Here is a 20,206-nt window from a genome sequence, read left to right on the forward strand (position 1 = left end):
AATGAAACCATCATCCAGCAAAAAGCCATAATGTGTGGTTGTGTGTATTCATAGACTACCACAGAAGAAGAAGATGGGTGGAGGGCTCTATTTTTTTCCACTGGGACCACCCTCATTAAAGCCCTTGTCATCTTCGTCAGCAGTTAGAGCACCGCAGCTTGCACCGTCGCTGTCTGTCTCACACGTTAGATTCCCAGTTTGCGCCAATGCTATTTGATGTCGCTCTACAAGCCGCAACCCCATTATTACGAGAGGAGCACCTCCTGGCTCGCCCTCATGTTGCCGCGACCTCACAGCTGGGAAAACCATTCCAGGACTTTTCCACTCCTCAGCTGCAGCCAGAACTTGATATTGTGTGTGTTGGAGTTTATTTGAGTTGCACAACCGCACTGCGCAGCCAGCTCTGTTGAAGGAGCTGCCCTGCCAAATAGAGCTCAAGCATACATGGGGCGACTGGATCGTTTGTGTGACACCCCTGAATTTGAACAGTATCACCACAAATTTGGTTGTAATTTTTTTTTTAACTTTCAGCAAATCTCACAAAATTTCTTGCAGTCAGCTAAAATGTCCCATACTATGGCCCAGAAATATTAGGCATCCTCCTTTTTTAAAAAATTTGTAGCCGAGGTGCAAAAAACCTTTTGACTCTATTTGAAGGAAACGAGTTGAGGTCAATGGGGTGAAAGTGTCAGTGTTGAGGAAGTGACGAAAGGGGTGAGGTGATGACACAAACTTCCCTGATGCTTCAGTGCCCCTGATTCCATTCTTCGATCTATCCATCGATCCATCCCCCCACCCAACAAAAAATCCATCCATCCATCCATCCATCCATCCATCCATCATCATTCCATCCACTCACCCAACCAAACCCATCCATCCATCCATCCATCCTTCCATCCATCCATCCATCCATCCATCCATCCATCCATCCATCCCATCCATCCATCCATCTACCTGAGCTGCATATACTTACAAGGGAGCCTATCCCAGACATCTTCAGAAGTTAGGCATGGTACATGCTGGAGGACAGAGACAAAGAAAAACAGATTAACCTATATGCCTTATCTATGCCTTAGGAATGTGTGAGAAAACTGAAGGATCTGGAGAAAAACTACACAGGCATAGGAAGAACATGCAAACTCCACACAAGACGGTCGAAGCCTGAAATAGAACGAAAGGACAACTGCAGAGTACCTTCAGGTGAACGTGCTAACCAGTCTCCCGGAATGCTGCACCACACCCACAACGCCACCCCCACTTCCTCTGATACTAATAACATGGTTTTATATAAAGCTTTTGGAGATACAGTATACAAAAATTAAAAACATGAAAAAAACATTACAACAAAATTATATACTGTGTGAAAAGGAGCTAATATGTGCACATGGTAATTTATTGGCATCAGTATTTCCTCCCAAATGAAGGGATGAGCCAAAAACAGGAAAATTGCTTGGCATTCACTTTACAGGCATGTATATACAGTATATATGTATATACAGCCACACACACACACACACACACACACACACACACACACACACACACACACACACACTGGGGGGGGGGGTGAGCTCGTTTGAGCAAGAATGCTGCATCTAGAGGGCAATCAGGCAACTTCATATGCAATTACACCCCAAGTCTGTACCTTTTAATTTCACCCTGCACATTTGCATTTTGTGTGGTGGTCCCCCAGTTGAGTGAGCGAGTGAGTGAGATAGCCTATCCCCTCCTTTGCTGCGTGGCTTTGCGGTCATCATACAGTATTTTGGAGCATGGCAGTTGCTGCCCCACGTATGCAATGAATACATACGATAACTTCAGCTATTTCATCCTCGCATGCTTCATCTTTTTATACAGCTCCTTTAAAAGCTGACATTTTTTCCCCTGAGTTCCTTGTGATTGTTCTATATGAACGGGACTAACACAATTTTTCTTAACCAGTTTTCCATGCAGCTGTACTGTCTAATCACAGAAACACAGAAAAGGAGAACGTCAACCTGGCATTGTCTGGCTTTTGAATTAGTTTCAGACTCGTAACAGAGGTGGTCGCTTGTGTGTCAAGCTTACTTTTGCTCCATGGTGTGCCCCAAGAATTTTGCTGAGGAATACGTGTGAAAGTAAGACGAAACCAGTGCAAAGGAGTTTTTTTTCCCATCACAAGATTAATGTAATTATAGAAGCAGGCTTGGCTTGATTCAGCTGGACTGTGATTTTTTTTTTATTTTAACGAGGTTATGGCGTCTTTCAAATGATTTACGACATTTGTGTTTTGGAGAAAGGTTTTAAGAAAAACAGTCCCTTGGAATGATAATTTGTCTGTCTGGAGGGAGATTCACACTCTTATACAGGATGGTTTGCAAATATGATCGTAAAATTATGTCCATGAAGATGACGAAAATATCGAGGAGATTGGTCAGTTATATTTTCTTTGACACATAATAAAATACGCATCAGCTTAAACCGTTTTAATTTACGTTACATTCATATAGATTCTGTATGTACAGTACACTATGTGTTTAATTATTCTTCAGCAAAAATGAATGTCGTGGAGTCTTGAGCTGATAAATTGCATTAGCATAGAGTACTTTGCTTTTCTTTGGCTTAAGTGCAACTACAGAAGCTTGCGTGTGTGTGTGTGTGCGTGTGCGTGTGTGTGCGCGCGCGCAAGCGCGCGCGCGCGTGTGTGTGTGTGTGTGTGTGTGTGTGTGTGTGTGTGTGTGTGTGTGTGTGTGTGTGTGTGTGTGTGTGTGTGTGTGTGTGTCATCATGAGCGTACTTCTGAGCAGGCTTTAGTGTATTTCTCCTTAAGACCCATTAATGCTAGTCATATCGATGTGAAGTCATCTCCACTACTTGTCTTTAATATCGAGAAAGATGCATGGCCAAGCAAGGATCAAAGTTTACACACAGCTCGTTCAAACAACTGAGTCATTAGTTTGTAGTAAAACGAGTAAACAGAATTATTGTCAACTCTGATGTAATCCGAGTTAAAATTTGTATGAAATGAAACAAAAACACATTTTATTAATCAAGTATAAAAAAAATCTATTCAATGAATCATTTTATGTTGTGATGGCTCAGAGCTGACCGACTGAAACACAATCCGTTCCCTTCCTGTTTGTATTGGAATCAATAAAGGTGCTCATCAGCCAGTAAATTACTCCGATGCAGCGTAAGTGAGCTAGAAAACCGTTTTAACATGATTAAACACAAGGAGGAGGACCTGTGACTGCAGTATAAAAGGTTTTATTTATGATATTGTGGACAGGATTGACATGACATTTATCATCAGTGATTTTCCTGGCCTGACTGGGTTTCCCGGAGTTTGTCTTAGGACGTTGCTAAGTGACCCGACACCAGAGGATAACACAAGATAAGGCATTGATTAAACAGTCTCCATTTTTATTGTGTCAACTATTATTGACAATGTGCTTTTAGCTTTAATGGAAGCGATGATGCTGTTCATACCCATGTTTGTAGGGAAAAAATCTATGGTAGAATATGGTAGAAAAAAGAACAATATTGAAATATGCAATTTAATATTTTAAAAATATTTGCGTCAACGTATTAATGAAGTGTGTGTGTGTGTGTGTGTGTGCGTGTGTGTGTGCGTGCGTGTGTGTGTGTGTGCGTGTGTGTGTGTGTTACACGTTGATGCACAATTGCACATCCTCGTAGGAAGTGAAAGAGAACAATGTGCTTCAAGTTGGACACGCTCTTTAAGGACTTGGCGCAGGAAACTATTTCTAAACAACAAGCCTGGAAAAACAAGAGCGAAAGTACACTAACAAGTTTCGAACAAAATCAAACAGCAGACCAGAACGCAGAAAGCCAATGAACATTTTGAGGCAAATATCAGGGCTGTAATATCTAACATTTTAGCGCCACCCTGTGGCACAGATGAGAATTGCAGCTGAAGTTTGAAGAAAAGCGTTAACCCGAATACGCAAACTGTAAACACAAAACCTTGACGTTTAAATAAACGTATTAATTAAATGTATTTTCAATTTATTTTTGTGTTTCGTTTTCTGATATGAAAATCTGATCTCAAACATATCTTTGTGACTGCTTTATTTCATGTATATGATAGTTGTCCATGTAAGCGTTTTAAGAGCTTTTGTTAAAGCACTACATAAATCAGTGTGTATTGTATTGCATGGTAAACATTTTAAAGATCTTAGCAGCAACAGGGAATAAACTTGCTGTGCCGATGACCATTTTATTCCTATACTCCTATATTTTATTCCTAATGAAAAATGTGATGTTGAAATAAGACTCTCACACAAGATTCAACATATGTCTTTATAAAAGATTTTGCAAAATATAGCCATGGCTCATTTATTTAAATATGCATAAATACCACACACACGCACACATACACACGCACACAAAAATACAAACGTACAAAAACAAAAATAGTATTTAACCTCCATATCAAGTCAAATGACATCAAAAGAAGTCATTGTTGGAGATGTATGACATTTAATTGAGCAAACAATGATTTGTGTTTCATCGATGTAGCATCAAAGTCTTTGGAAGCTTTACCTGCCTTTTTGAATGTACTATGTACAATAGTGCAGTGGAAAAGAGGGTTGTTCCCATTTAAGATGCTTCAATTATTATAGATACAATTGCCCTTATACGTAAATATTATGTAACTTTAATGTTTATCACTAATAATTTCTGATTTCCTGAACATATTGAACAATGATCGAATCAATGCATATTCCCTTTAAGGGCATATCAGAACTGTTTCTGCTCGTGAGTGAGTTTAAATATTCCAAATGACTTTGGATGCCATTATTAGCCAGCCACTTATACACCAGACAGACAGACACGCGTTTCATTTACACTTAGAGACAATTTATAGTCTTCGATGAAGCCAAAACCGTTTTTTTTTTTTTTTTTTTTTTTTGTGGAAACGCTTTACGTATGTTCATCTACAGTTTGTTTAGATTTCTCAGCGCTGTGGGGGAAAATAATGAATAAATTACTAATTTTGGGCAAACATTTTTGTCCTACATCTGGAACGAGTATGTGGCTCTTCTAGATGGTCCCCAAGTTCGCATTGATAAAACATAATGCCCACCCCCCCCCCCCCATTCCAACTCTCATACCTGTTCTATAGTGCTTATTCTATTTAGATTTGTGAGTATATCTAAAAAGGGTCATCAACCAATCGCTGGGCACATTAAAAAAACAAACAGACAAACCGCCATTCACACTCAGATTCACACATAAAGTTTTCAATAACCTAACAAATACATTTTTGGAATGTAGGAGGAATCTTCAGTCTTGTACACACAGGAAGGCCAAAGCCATGCTAAACACTCATACACTGTGCAACCTCTCATTAATTGTAATTGCAATTGCAACAAGCACTTCCAAATTGCATGTAAACACTCACAGGATGTGTTTTTATTCTCCTGCCAAAACAAAATAAAAAAATAGAAATTGAAAAGTGAGAAAGTTCAATGATTTTTATTGTTTGTCTTTCTATGCCCACGATGTTCATGTGGCAGATTCAGGGATGGGCGGAGCCCGATCCAGCCTGACAGTCCAGGGGTCCGAGGCAGCCGTGTAAAAGGGCGAGCGGGCCAGTGCGTCGTCCAATGCGAAGGCAAAAACCCCTCGCTGCCGCTCTGCCGCATCCTTCTCCTCAATGTTCTGGTATGACTTAAACCTGTTCCCATCTAGCACACCTGCGGGGTTGGGCGGGCACAAATAGCCGGCAGTGGGCACAGAGCGCCAGGCGGTTGGTTTGCGGCCCCGTCGTGGGCGGGACACCCGGCAGCTTTGCCTTTTGAGGTGGCGATGAAGGTGGTCGGAGCGTGTGAAACTTTTGTAGCAATGCTCGCACTGATAGGGTCGTACGCCAGTATGAATGCGTAAGTGGTTCTTCAGATCGTAATTGTGCACAAATTTGGAGTTGCAGTGCAGGCAGATGTACGGACGCTCGCCCGTGTGCTTCCTCATGTGAATCTTCAACTTGTCCTGTCTGCATGGTGGGACAAAAAACACACAGTGTTAAAAATAATTCGCTACGATGACACTTAAAAAAAATCTTTCTTCCTTTGTCGTTGTTCTGTGTGAAAGTTACCAAAACAAAATGGGATCAATACGAGTTGTCGTACAGAATTTAACGTTCCATATTTTGACCACTGTGATCGAAACCCCCAAAAAGTCAGACAATAAATCTTATTATGATCCTTTTGATACCATTTAAATCCATTTTTGATTCAATGTTAGAGAACTTGTACTAATAGGATAAAGACATCCATTATACAAAAATTGAAGAGAGTGTTGAATGTCAGGTTGGGTTTGGTTGCTGGAAAGTGTATCTTAGCCGTGGGTGGTTGTGACATCACCCGCTGATAAATTAGCAGTTGGGGGTTTCCGCACATTTGAAATCTTGGTCTTGAGATGATTCTTAGCCTGGTGGGTTATCTGAAAGGTGGCTGCTTCATTTTCCGCTATCCTTTTGGGCTCTTTGATAAATTACAGCAATGGTGGTTCAGTTCCGTTTGTTACATAATTAGTTGTAAGGGCATTAATTTTTTGGAGGGGAGCACCCTTTTGTCAGGTAACCACCCTTAACCGTAGAAAAATGCAATGATTCTGTTCATTGATTGGTTCTGTGAATAGTAAAGGGGGCTTTTACACCGCCATTAACTCATTCATTCATTACAGACGATGTGCAAAAATGTGTCCACTCCAGTGCCGGTTTTTGTCATTTTGACTCAAATTGCAGGACCCACACAATATTGAGTTTTAGGACTGCATACACATTCAATACAGCTTAAGAAATCTTCGACTCTTATTTGGCTTTAGTTATCTGCAATTGAAGTGGGGGCGGTTGTTCAAAAGGCAAATTTTGCCCCCTTGTGGGAGGGAAAAACATTGCCAGTGGAAGCTTTAAACGCAGCTCCCCGCAAGAAAAAAACAAAACCCGAACAAATTCGGGGATGGTGCTCCATATCATGATTTTCAATTCCGGAATAAAAGCTGAAAGAGTGAAAGGAGTGGGGCTGCACTCACCTGGTGAAGCGCACCTCACAAATGGTGCACATGTACGGTTTCTCCCCTGTGTGTGTCCTCATGTGTCGCGGCAGCTTCCCAGCCCCCTGGATAATTTTGTTACAGATGGGACACTGCTGTGAAGACTTGGGCTTGACCTTCCTCTCCTCCTCAAGCTGCCAGGGAGGGAAGAGTGCCCCAATGTGAGATGCTGAGTTCAGGAAGCTCAGATATGTGCGGAAATCAGGCTCGTTCTTGACGACGCCCAGGGAGTGGTCTGACGGGGGCATGGGCCCGGTAGCTACACCACACAGCCCCGAGCTAACAAACTCCTTGAGGAAGTTGCCATGGAGCAGACCTGGCAGCACTTCTTCTTTCATTTCCTCTTTGATGATCTCTTGCTTCACTGCCAGATTGAGTGGCCCGGGTGGGTGGGCGTCAGATATCGGGACCCTTGGGGAGCCATCTCTCGTGCGAGAGTGCTGATGAAGCCCGTGTTCCAGGAAATGCTTGGGAAATGCTGGGAAGTCGGCGGCCCACATGGAGGGGTAGAAACCAGGCATCAGGGATGAAAAACTGGCCCTCCTATCCAGAGCTGACATGCGGGGGTACAGGCCGTCTTGGAGGAGCGACTCGATGGAAAAGTCCTTCAGGGTGCGGTTCTCCAGATTCTCCTGCAACAAGGTCAGATGAAAACAGTCAGCTCAAGCACCATCTTTGAAGTTACAACAATTAGCTTTTCTTTTGTGTTCGCCTTGGCTGCTCTGAGTCAGGTACTGCCCCTATGTCATGTGGTGTTCCGCAGGGCTCAATTTTGGGGCCTATGTTGTTCCCACGATACCTGCTCGCATTGAGTTCCATCATGATATTTCCTTCCACTGCTATGCAGATGACTGTCAGATCTATGTCCCACTGAGCAAAAAATACACTTTCTTGTTAAGTCCACTTTTATCCTGCCTGGTGGAAATCACAACCTGGAAGGCATAAAACTTCTTGAACTTCAATGAAAATAAGACAAAAGTGATACTGTTTGGTCCCAAAGTCCCATGTACATCTCATCCAATAGACTTGGGACCCCTGGCTCCTTATTTGAAGTCAACGGTCTAAAACTTGGGTCTTAAACTGGAGAGTGACTTGAAACTTGACCCACAAATTGGTGCTCTTGTTGAATCCAGTTTGTTTCATCTAAAATAAAACCTTTCCTTTCACATGAGCACCTTGAAGCACTAATTCATGCCTTTGTCAGAGTTCGGCTCGTTTACGGTCATTTTAGGTCGCTTTACTTTGGAGTCAGACAATCCTCCATGAAGAGTCTCCAACTGGTCCAGAATGCTGCTGCTCGCCTCTTGACTGATGCTCATAAAAGGGAGCACATAACTCCTACGCTGGCATCCTTTCACTGGCTCCCTATACATTTTAGAGTTCTTTTGAATATCTTATTATTTGTCTTCAAATCTTTAAATGGCCTCGTTCCTCCTTACCTGTCCGAGCTCATCCACCCCTACACACCTTCCCGACGCCTCTGGTCTGCTGACCAGACACCAGACATTATTAGTTGTGCCAAAAACTAAACGGCGGCTCAGAGGGGATCAAGCCTTTTCCGATGCTGGTCCCACTCTCTGGAATGAGCTGCCACTGAACATTCGGCATGTCCCCTTGCTGCCCGCCTCAAAACTCACTTGTACTCTTTAGGATTGAACTCCGCATGATTCAGACTTGATCTTAGTTTTACTCCCTGGTGCTTTCTACAATCTTTTTGACTGCTTTATTTCCTGTATAGGATTGCTGTCCATGTTAAGCACTTTGTTACAGCTTCAGATGTTGTAAAAGTGCTATATATCAATATGTATTGTATTGTATTTTCAAGGGAAAAGTCAATCAGACCCTTGGCTGAGGCCTACCTGTTTTGCATGCACACTGTCAGGCGACCGCTCCTGATAAGTGGAGGTGCTGGGCGGTGACGACTCGTCCATCCCCAGTGGTTCCCCCCTGCTCTCCGATGACCTGTCATCATCGTCCTCCTGTTCATTGTTCCTCGACCCGTTTTCCTGTTCCTCTTCTTCCTCGTCTTCATCTACTTCTTCTTCCTCCCTCCTTCCAGACCCACCTCCCCGGCCCCCGCCGCTGTCCATGATCTCCAGGCACACGTTAATAATGCAGGGAATCTCCAGCATTTGCGCCGCGTTCAGGATCTCGCCAACATTGGATGCCGTCACTGTCAGTGTGGACGTGTAGGCAAACTCCAAGATGGCCGTGAGTGACTCAGGGGCCACAAAATCAATTTCATAGATGGCCGTGGAAGGCATGGCAGCGCCGGCGTGGCGGTGGTGCCCGTCCTCGCAGTTGGCCACTGTGAAGAGCTTCTTGAAGTAGTGGCTGCACGCGGCCAGCACAGAGCGATGGCTCCGATACTCCTGGTCACGCACGATGAGAACCACGTCGCAGAGGAGACCGGTACGCCGCTGCTCGTTGAGGCTGCACAGGACATCGCTGCTGTGATTCGGGAAGGGGATTCCGATGCGCTCTTCTTCTCTGTGGTGGACCATCCTGCGCGCTTTGGGTAGGAACCAGAAGAAAGCAATGTGAGCCTTTCATACAGAAAAGCGATACATGATCAATCCGCAAGATATCAGAAGATAAAGCTTCGTCGTAACTCATTCACTGCCAGAGGATGTGTACAAATGTGTCTACTCCAGTGCTAGGGTTTTTGTCATTGTCACTCAAATTGCAGGACACTCAGAATATTGAGTTTTTACTTGGGTCTGGAGTTATATAAGCTTGAAATGAGGGCGGCTGTCCAAAATACAATGCAATGCATACATATGGGTTTATGTAGTGCTTCAACAACAGCGGAAGCTGGAACAAAGCACTAACGTGGAAAAAAAGGGAAATGCTGGCCCCTTGTGAAAAAGAACAAAAAATGCCATGGCCAGCGCTTCATCGGAACCCCCCACAAGAAAAAAACAAAACCCAAACAAATTCGCGAATGGCGCTCAACATCACACTTTTCAATTCCCGAATAAATTCGGGAATGTCAGCGAACAACTTAAGATGAAGTTCATGAATGTCAATACTTCCACGTGAAGTACTAAGACTCTTCTTTTTCAAACATCAGAGTATCAAGTGGGCTCTAAATGTCCCCGCCATGATTTATCCAAAAATGAAAATCAGTAATTAATAAGAATTTAGAGTACCATAACCAATCAAATTACGCGTTTGTGCTTGTTTCCGCCACAGACAGCCACGTGCACTTGCCTTGGACTGAGAGAACAAGACTTTTGCCAATCATAACAATCTTTGCTTCATAGATTCGAATGACTTTAAAAAGTTAGATGACCCATTTGATTAGCACTAAGTGATGGAGGAACCACAAAAGAGGTCAGATGGTTTTCAAGATTATCACATCCTGACACAAAATGCTTGGCCATCACTTTTTCTCACACTTTCTCGTATGAGATGAGGTGTTGCTCTGACCTGCTCACTAACTGTTATTTGGTAGCTGATGCAAAATTGGTCAGGAAATGCTCCATTATTTGTTCTTGGGCAAAAATAATCAAATAATCCCTCCGTTATCCTGTAGCCGCACACCTCCATTTTTGTTTATTGTCTTGTTGCTAGGAAATACAGTAATTGTTACGTTGCTGCCATTGATCGAGTCATTAACAGGTCCGCAGAGGACGTGGCTCAACAGGATACAAGCCCTCACGTCTGTGCAAACACCCCGTGGGAAAAAGTATAACCAAAGAGCAACTGTCCAATGACAAGACACGATATGATAGATTTAATATATCAACTGTTATCTCTGCTAACACACCTTGTCCACACACACACACACGTTGAAATGTGGAGCTAGCAAACAAACTTGATTTCAATTATTCGTTTAGGAACAGTGTCCATTACTGATCATTTTAATAGTCATGCAAATAAAAAGTTAACTACTGTATTTTACAGTGTATATGGCGCACCCAAAAGCTTTCATTTTCTTCAAAAGATGACCCTCCGACTTATACGCAGGTGCACCTTATATGTGAAGTAACATTGAGCCGCAACAGGTCTTGAAACTACTGTCAGCAGCCACCGACTCTATTTCCCCTGTAGAACACATAGTGTGTAACCCCAGCTTCTACTGTAGTGCCTTATAATGTGGTGTCATTTATATTTGGAAAACTTTTATATATTCATATATAATATTTGGAAAACCTTTTTCATTCATTAAAGGTGCGCCTTATACTCCGGTGGGCCTTGTACATGGAAAATGTTTGAAAATACACCATTCCTTGGGGGTGCGCCTTCTACTCCGATGCGCCTTATGCCCCGGAAAATATGGTACTATTGCTGTCACCTGTCTGATTTTCATAGTCTGTCACAATGGACAGGCTGTGTGGATTTGGTATCAAAAAACTCAGAGTGGCCACAGTTAACCCGTATGAGCCGCCCTGTCCCCTACCCCCCATTCTGAGAGGAGACAACAAACCCATTAATTTTGTCCAACCGTATGTCAAGCATGTGTGCGTCGACCTCTATTAAAAAGTGAAAGCGTGGGTAAATGGTGCTGTGAAAAGTTCCCTAACAGGTTGCACAAATAGCAGAGGAGGGGCCCCACCCTGTGAGGCCCCCGCCAAGGCAAACAATAAAAAGTCAGAGCCAGCCAAGCCCGACTGGGAGGCGCGATCCTCTGTCATTTTGTTTGCTCTGAGTCCATCCTCACATGCTGACCCCCCACACCCCACCGCACCCCACCCCACCCTCAATCCTTAAATGATGGTACACGTGCTCCCACTGCATGCCTGCTCTGGCTCGCAGTGGCCAGCCCCTAATTACAACTTGGTGAGGATCTAAGGAGCATGTGCCACATAGTCATACAGCAGGGTGGGGAGGGTTTCGACAACGTTTCTTTGGCCAAACGCCTTTGTTTGGCTTTTAGCCGCCAGGGCGACGACTCGACTTGTTTAATTACAACTCTGTATTAAACATATAATGCGAATGGATTCTCTTGCCTGCCGACATTCTTTAATAGAATGTCAATCAACAACATCATTAGCCGATGAAAATTAGCCGCGGCTTGGAATTGAAGCGGATTTACGTGGGACAGGAGATGTGAGACAATCTCTTTTCATCAATGGAGGCGACCTCTTCGTATTTGCTTTCAAAACTTAGCTTGTTACAGCCTGTAGCAGACATGCACATTCCACCATGACGTCCCTGATCCACTGATGAAAATGAGGCTTTGATCCTCCCCTCTTTCATCTAGAACTGCTTCATGCAACAAAGAGGGTGCAAAAAGTGCTTAAGATTGAAGACTGCGTGTGTCTTTTGTGTTGTGTCACATTGTTTTTTTTTTTACTTCAAGATGGTGGACTCAGTCATTTTTAACTTACTATCAATTACATTATGTCAAATTATATAAATATATTTTGTCCAAAGGCTGTCTGCATTCTCAGTCCTTCCTGTTGCCCGCCAGATTTAATTGGGATCAATTAAAATTGTACAACGAAACCTGACAAGAACTGAAACTCGTTTCACGTGTTATGCAATGCCATAAAATGAATTTTAAATTGCATATTCAAGGCTCATGTATGTAGTATTTTTTTCTCTTTGTGTAGCAATTTTGAGTGAGAACATTTGAATTTTACGATGATATTTTTTGTGGGTTCATGCAAGTACCGTATTTTCCTGTGTAGAAGGCGCACCGGAGTGTAAGGTGCACTCCCATGAATTGTGTATTTTCAAACTTTTCCATATAAAAGGTGCACCTTCAATGAATGAAAAATATTTTCTAAATATAATACATAAACATATAAAAGTTTTCCATTAAGTGTTTTCATTGGACAAATAAAAATAGGACTAAATACTCAATTAAAAGAACTAATCTGCTTTTTTTATATCAACAACACATTTTAATTTCGTCAATTCACTTTGAAGCATTTTTAGTTGTCTATAAATTTGCAAGCCAAAATCAATTTCAATGTAAACGTTTTGAAATAGATGCATAGTCTTTTAGAAGTTACCTTTATTTATTTATTTATATTTGTAGATGGAAGACATTCCCTGTGGCGACCTCTGAAGGGAAAAGCCGAAAGTAAAATTTATTTATTGATATGTATGGATATGTATTTATTTATTATTTTTCCACTGCAGTGGAATTTTTAGAACCTTTACTTCGCTCTTCAAAGTTAGCTGCTCTCCACTTTAACTCAGTTCCAATCAATGTTTTGTTAAACCTGTACTCATTTCATTCTGCGATTAAATTATCATGTTATTATTATGTTTAGGATATCTTAGCAATTAGCATGAACATAATCCCTCATTTTATCCGCAACACAGTCTGTTTGAGCTCATTGCGGATAAATTAAACATAGTATTTTGTATCTCATTGTAATCCAATCTTGCTTGATGTGGCCACTTAGAAATCGAGCACCACAATCATAGATGCCCCAATCGCTAAAAAAACAGCCACTGTTCCCCAAGGGCATGAGTGGGGGGCTCAACCGAGGACACAACACAGCAGATAAACGACATAGACAGTCAGCTGGAACTCAGATGCTACGCTAATTAAGCTAAGCACTTTCTGTAGTCATTTTGCTTTTGCCGTTAAGGTTTTTGACTGTGGTGGGGCACTGCCTTACTTGCCCCCAAACGCAACACAGAGAGTGAGCTTCTCTGTGACAGTCTATCCAACTCGTTGAGGCGACCCCCTCACGTCCGCCAGAGTGTCACCTCCACCTTTTCCTCCTCCACGCTCGACTCATCACCACCGCAAGGTCCTGACACTGGGCAGCCAGGCCCCACATATCGTCCACCCATGTCACAAGCAGATGCTCATTTTGGCTGAAAACACTGTCAAGCTAGTGGTGGGGAATCATTCATTACGAGGCAAAAGTTGACGGCCACTGGCCAAACAAATTTGTTGTCAGCCCCCCTTTGTCGCCCCCACCTTATTAAAAAGAACATTTGAGCTGCTGTGGATGTTGTCTGTGCACACGGGAGACTCAAATTGTGAACAAATTGCTGTCAGTCACAGCACAGTTATGTGTAAAAGTATAAGTTTACGCTTTACTACAACTACTTTTTAATTGAAGCCAAGCTTCACTTGCATTTGACTCGTCTGCATCACTCAGAGGGCTTTTGAGAGAGCCAAAACATTCTAGTGAAATCACGGATAGACTTTTTTTTCTTGCTGTAGAATAACTGCGTGTTAAACAAGAGCCCGTAAACAGTCGTTACATGCTACAAGTAAACAATTCAAAAAGGTCAACGGTCACCACGTGTGCCACTTTTAACCCTTTTGCACATTTCACTCTGCTTTGAAAGATAATCAAGTGTTGCGTTATTATAACATTAGGCTGAATTGGTTTCAAATGTGGCTCAGTGACAATAAAACTACAATCATAACAGCCAAAAATCATTATGAAAAATAATAATAATAACAAAACATTAAATGTACATACTATTCAAGTAATTACAGAAAAAAATATGAAAAAAAATGCCAACAAAATCAAACCTCTGTCAACCCAAGGCTGAACAGACTTCTCTAAAAACCAGATGCGCACACGTGTTCTTCAACACGCTTGCTCACACCAACTATCTCACAAACACACTCGAAAAAAACCAGAAAGACAATGTTTTTCTGTGAAGCACCTACCTTGATTGTCTTTTTGTCCACAGTCTTGACTAGTATGAACTTCTGGCGGCCCTTGCGTGACCTCTGAGCATTTCCCCCTTTTTGACTGTCAATCAATCAATCGGTCTTTGAATCAACCAAATCTCCCATTCATAAAAATGTAAAACAACAATAATAAAAGAAAAAATAATAAGCCAGCGAGGAGATTCCAAATGTCAATCCGCTGCTTAGCGCAGGTTGTTGGGTCTGTGAGTGAGTGAATGTGTTAAGAGTGTGTGAAGGCAAGCAAGGGACTCTGGTTGTGTGTGTATGAATGTGTATCTGTGTGTGTGTCTGTGCGAAAGGAGCTCTGAGGAAAGGGAGGGGAGGGCCGGGCAGCAGCACTGCGCTGCGGAGATGTCGCACCGCTAGTTTTTATAGCAGGGTGGGTAGCTGAAAGATAATAATACCCCATCCTCCTCCACAACACAAGTGTATCTGCACCGTGTAATAAGCCCCATGGCGCAGACACCCTCTGATTTAGGTCAGACAAAAATGAATTTTTAGTCGTGTTCGAGGGGACCGGGGGCAGAGGAACTCCGAGGGGTTGCTTGGGGAGATGGAGGGAGGTGGACGGAGGGAAGGGAAAAGAAAAAAAAGAGAAGGAAAGAAGGAGAGACTCGGGGAATACTATTTAGCCTTTTCTATTGGCAGCTTTGCCAGCAACTATAATTTAAAACTACTTTTTGGATTTGTTTAGTTTTATTTTTTCATCACAATGTTACATGAGAAAGACAAAAACATTAAGTGTTATGTTGAGTTTTTCAACATTGGAGCCAGAGATTGGACATTTATTATTATTATTATTATTATTATTATTGTTATTATTATTTTTTTATTTTGTTATTATTATTATCATTATTATTATTTATATTGTTATTATTGTTATCACCATTATTACTATCGCTATTATTATTATCATCATTTTCATTACAGTAAAGTCTCGTTATATCGATATCGGATATATCGATAGTCCCGGTTATATCGATACTATTTCTATGCACGCACGGAGAAAATTACATGCAAACAGGGTCGGATATATCGATAGTCCCGGTTATATCGATATGTTTTCGGACTCCCTTGAATATCGATATAACGAGACTTTACTGTATTATAATTATTATTGTTATTATCGTTATTAATATAATTAGTATCGTTATTATCATTGTTATTATTATTATTATTAATCATAATATTTTTAATTATTAATATTAATCTTATTATATTATATTATATTATATTATATTATATTATATTATATTATATTATATTATATTATAGTCATCATTATTGTTATCACATTATATTTATTATTACCATTATTATTATTATTATTATTATTATTATTATTATTATTGTTATTATTATTGTTATTATTATTATTATCATTACTATAATCACCATTACTATAGTCACCGTTCATATTATTATCATCATCACCGTTCATATTATTATCATCATTCCCAATATTATTATTATTATTATTATTATTATTATTATTATTATTATTATTATTATTATTATTGAAGGTTAGTTATGGTATAAGAATTATTGACAGTCCGTGGGTCCTATTTTGCCCAAAGGGCACATTTTCATTTAGTTGTTTGAGCAAGTCTTGTTTAGCATGTGTAAGATCGCTCACGGCGCTGCTCAACCCCTGATGCACCTCACAATTTGGTCACAAGAACTGGACTGCATTCGGCCTGTTTGTGAATTGGCGAGACCGCAATGTAATTGCTTGGAGTCGTTTTCTGTTACAGTTCACAGACACACTTGCCAAATTAGTGTGAAACACTACATTCCATTTCAGACTACCTAAAACAGTTCTAAATGGCAGGCGAGGGTGTCCTGATTCTGTGTCTGTTAGTTTCCAGCAGGTGGCAGAAGTGCTTTGGTGTGTTCACCTGTGCACCTGTTACCCAGAAAATTGGATTGCGGTTATCGTTAAGGGTTAGGTGTGTGATTAGGAGTTTAAATTGGGCCAGGTGGTATGTTGGACAATTGATGAATCAAAGCACGCTATCAAAAGTTCTGGCAGCAGAGTGTGTTTGATCTGTAACAAAACTGGCAAATGTGAACATGGCTGAAGTATTTCTTTGTGTCCAACAGCACTGACGCTGTGTGACCATGGTCCAGCTGGCCCGCACGCACGCACACACACACACACACACACACACACACACACACACACACACACACACACACACACACACACACACACACACACACACACACACACACACAAGACGGCGATCCCACTTCCCCACCATGACAAAGCCCCACGCTCCCACTGACTGACACTGTTGCGGCCAGCTCACACTGGCATCCAGTATATATAAACGGAGGGTTAGCCACTAACTGCTAGCAGGCCAGACGGCCAGAAGAACAACATAAGATGTCCTGGCTATTCTCGCGCCTTAAGTGGCACCTGCGCCTTCTTATGGACCGACACAAGCTTGAAGGTTTTAATGGCACCGTCGACCTGTGTGTTACTTTGACGCTGACCAATCAAATTGCTGCAAAACAGGAAAAGAGGTCAGACGTAAATGACATACGTCTACCATTGTTATTATCACGCAAGGAGCTCAGGCTGAGATAGACTGCTTATTTCTTGTTTGTAGCCTTGACACCAAACGCATGATTTTCTTTGTTCAGCTCATACAACTATTTTACTGCATAAGCAAGAATAACGAATCGAAGCAGATATCATAAGACTCCAGTGAAAATATCGCTGGTGCATTTTCACTTTTTCTTTGGCTTAGTTTGCTGCAATTGTGTGCTTGTGTGGCTAAATGTTGAATGAGTCCTAATGAGGACCAGATTTTGTCATAGTGAGACAGCCTCTGTCTGCCTTCAGGTAGTGTGTGTGTGTGTGTGTGTGTGTGTGTGTGTGTGTGTGTGTGTGTGTGTGTGTGTGTGTGTGTGTGTGTGTGTGTGTGTGTGTGTGTGTGTGTGTGTGTGTGTGTGTGTGTGTGTGTGTGTGTGTGTGTGTGTGTGTGTGTGTGTGTGTGTGTGTGTGTGTGTGTGTGTGTGTGTGTGTGTGTGTGTGTGTGTGGACATGTCATCAGGAGAGCCCTGAGGCACCATGCCACCTCCTAATTAAAAGCAGTCAGGCTGTAAGGCAGGCCAGACACATGCCTGTCACCAAACTTACACACGTTAAAACACAAATATTGTATATCAAGTAAATGGTCAATAAATCAAACAAAATGTCCGCCAAATGCCATTAATTGCACCGGATGCACCGTTCACCCCTCTGTTCATTCCCACCACCAAGGATGTTTTGATTTAAAATTAGGTTTACAGGGAATCAATACAACCACATTGCAGTAAGATACACACGGGCAGTGGGAAATGAACGGCCTTTCTTTTCGAGCAATTAACCCGTGTGTAAGCCACAAATTACCTCTGCCTAAGCCTGCTTTTTTATGAGTGTATGAACTTATGAACTAATTAGCTCGCTACTCAAGCCACAAAACCTGTGAAGCGAAATATGTTGTGGCCCAAGCGCAAGTTGGTTTGCATAAAGGCGCCATTGAAAGGAGGATTAGAGTACTCTTCAACAAGAAAGGCATGCAGATTTGAATTGATGATTAATCACTAAGAAATATATTAATTTGTACTGTAAATATGGGTTGATGTAATACAGCTACATCTATCAATATGCCTTTCTTGATACTTGCACTATGTACAGTTTTTTATGAAACGGTTTTGCACATTTACAGTATACAGTTGACATTTTAATTTTACTATGCTTAGAATATCTTGTTTTTCTATCATTTCACCCCTCCCTTTCTCCTTTCAAATTGCTGCTGTGGACTGCACATTTCCCCATTGTGGGACGAATAAAGGTTTTCTGATTCAGATTCTAAATTTTCTTATACAAGATAAGAAAAAAAATGAATTTTGTGATCTAAGAAATCAATTTCATGAAATTAAACAAATCCCGATAACTACATAAGTAGATCGCAAAGTTAGGTTTAATACACATACTCATCTTTTTCCTTTGCATTTGTAGTTTTAAGAAAATAAAAGAAATATTTTTGTCTGCATGAATTGGCACTACATGATTATTTTGTTTTGATTAAATTTGAAATGGATAGATGGATTAACTTTTATTGGTATCACAGTGGAGAAATTTACATTTCACAGCAGGAAAGTGATAAAAGTAAGAGGAGAGGAAAGTAAGAAGTAGAAATACAAAATACAGGACCTGTTGTAAAGGCAGCCAATTTCGCAGCAGTATCTTGACGTCAAAACAAAAAAACAAACAAAAAAAAACAAATAATGACACAACACAAAAGTCATAAACAGTCATTCAATCTAAGCACTTTCTGCACCCTCTGTTACGAAGCAGTTCTAGATGAAAGAAGAGAGGACAAAAGCGTCCTTTTCACCAGTGGATCAGAGACGTCATGGTGAAATGTGCACGTCTGCTATGAGCAAAATGTTGAAAGCAAACACACATCTGTAGCATCCATTGACGGAGATTGTCTCACATCTCCTATCCCACATAAATCCGCTTCAATTCCAAGCCGCGACAGATCCACATACGCATCGGCGCTCTGCGCTGACACTCCTTTCTTCTCATCGCGGGCTCATCAAGCCATGCATCCATCCAGCCACAGACTGTCAAACAGCACCGACCTGTGAAAATGCTGCCCATTACAGGCGCAAAAAACCACAATTGCCCTAGAGCTGTCGAGCAATCACAGTCAAATGGCACCAACATTCTTCCCAAATCAAAAACAGTGCTGGCATATTCGTACTACTGCTGACCAGCTATGCTTCCTATCTTTTTATTTAGGAGGTCTTGGTGAAGTTCTTGTTAGAAGCAGCAGCTTATTGTTGACGCTGATTTGTTACCTACCCACATTTCAGGTATTGGTGAGAATGCTAAAATGCTAACTGGAGCTGGCGGAGGAGCTCAAGTGGGAGGATCGAGGCATGCGTCGTGGTCGAGGCCGAGCGAGGCCATCCTACACACACGCTCACTCCCTCTCTTCTCAAGTGAGTGGCACCCACTTTTATTCACCAACACGGCTTTCTTCTATAGAGCATTATGAAATCATGCTTGCTTTTATGCCTCCCTTTTCGTCATTGTTGTTTTCTACGCGAAGGTCGACTCACTGTTTAAAAAGAATGTAACTTACTAATGTGATTAAAATACAAACAAATAAAATACTACAGTTCTTAACAAGGCAGGCAAGTACGAAAATAAATATTATTACCCTATTTTGCAGCGCATAAGGCGCACCGGAGTATAAGGCACACCCACGAATTTAGAAAACATCTTAAGAACAAATTACTGTATTTTACGGTTTAAAAGGTGCAGCCAAAAAGCGTGAATTATCTTCAAAACGATTACCCTGGGCCTTATATGTGACATAATATTGAGCTACAACTACTGTCAGCAGCCACCAACTCCATTTCCTGCTGAAGTAGAAGTAATGCGTAACCCGAGCATCTCCTGTGGCACTTTTTGTTATTTAGATAATATTGTTGCGCCTTAAATATGGAAAAAAGGTTG

The 20,206-nt window shown here is 41.5% G+C and overlaps 1 protein-coding gene and 1 long non-coding RNA gene across 3 annotated transcripts in view; one reads left to right on the forward strand and one right to left on the reverse strand.

The window, feature by feature from the left end:
• Window positions 1–4,037: 4,037 nt before the first annotated feature.
• zbtb7c (zinc finger and BTB domain containing 7C) overlaps window positions 4,038–20,206 on the reverse strand; it is an 18,094-nt gene continuing 1,925 nt past the window's right edge. Inside the window, exons 1-4 of one of the 2 annotated variants that reach the window (XM_089021150.1) lie at window positions 14,659–15,199; window positions 8,918–9,570; window positions 7,038–7,690; window positions 4,038–5,997 (exon numbers count right to left, since the gene is read on the reverse strand). In XM_089021150.1, the coding sequence (XP_088877276.1) occupies window positions 5,511–5,997; window positions 7,038–7,690; window positions 8,918–9,562 (1,785 nt within the window). In that variant the 5' untranslated portion in view covers window positions 9,563–9,570; window positions 14,659–15,199 and the 3' untranslated portion in view covers window positions 4,038–5,510. Of the gene's footprint in view, window positions 5,998–7,037; window positions 7,691–8,917; window positions 9,571–14,658; window positions 15,200–20,206 lie in introns of those variants that run through there. The other variant, XM_089021149.1, reaches the window with a different exon arrangement.
• LOC148884470 (uncharacterized) overlaps window positions 19,347–20,206 on the forward strand; it is an 8,612-nt gene continuing 7,752 nt past the window's right edge. The window contains exon 1 of the long non-coding RNA XR_016118336.1: window positions 19,347–19,686. This is a non-coding gene — a long non-coding RNA (uncharacterized LOC148884470). The remainder of the gene's footprint in view (window positions 19,687–20,206) is intronic.

Source organism: Hippocampus bargibanti, linkage group LG18 (genome assembly GCF_051943395.1).
Source record: "Hippocampus bargibanti isolate YZ-2025 linkage group LG18, ASM5194339v1, whole genome shotgun sequence".
Taxonomy (NCBI): Eukaryota; Metazoa; Chordata; class Actinopteri; order Syngnathiformes; family Syngnathidae; genus Hippocampus; species Hippocampus bargibanti.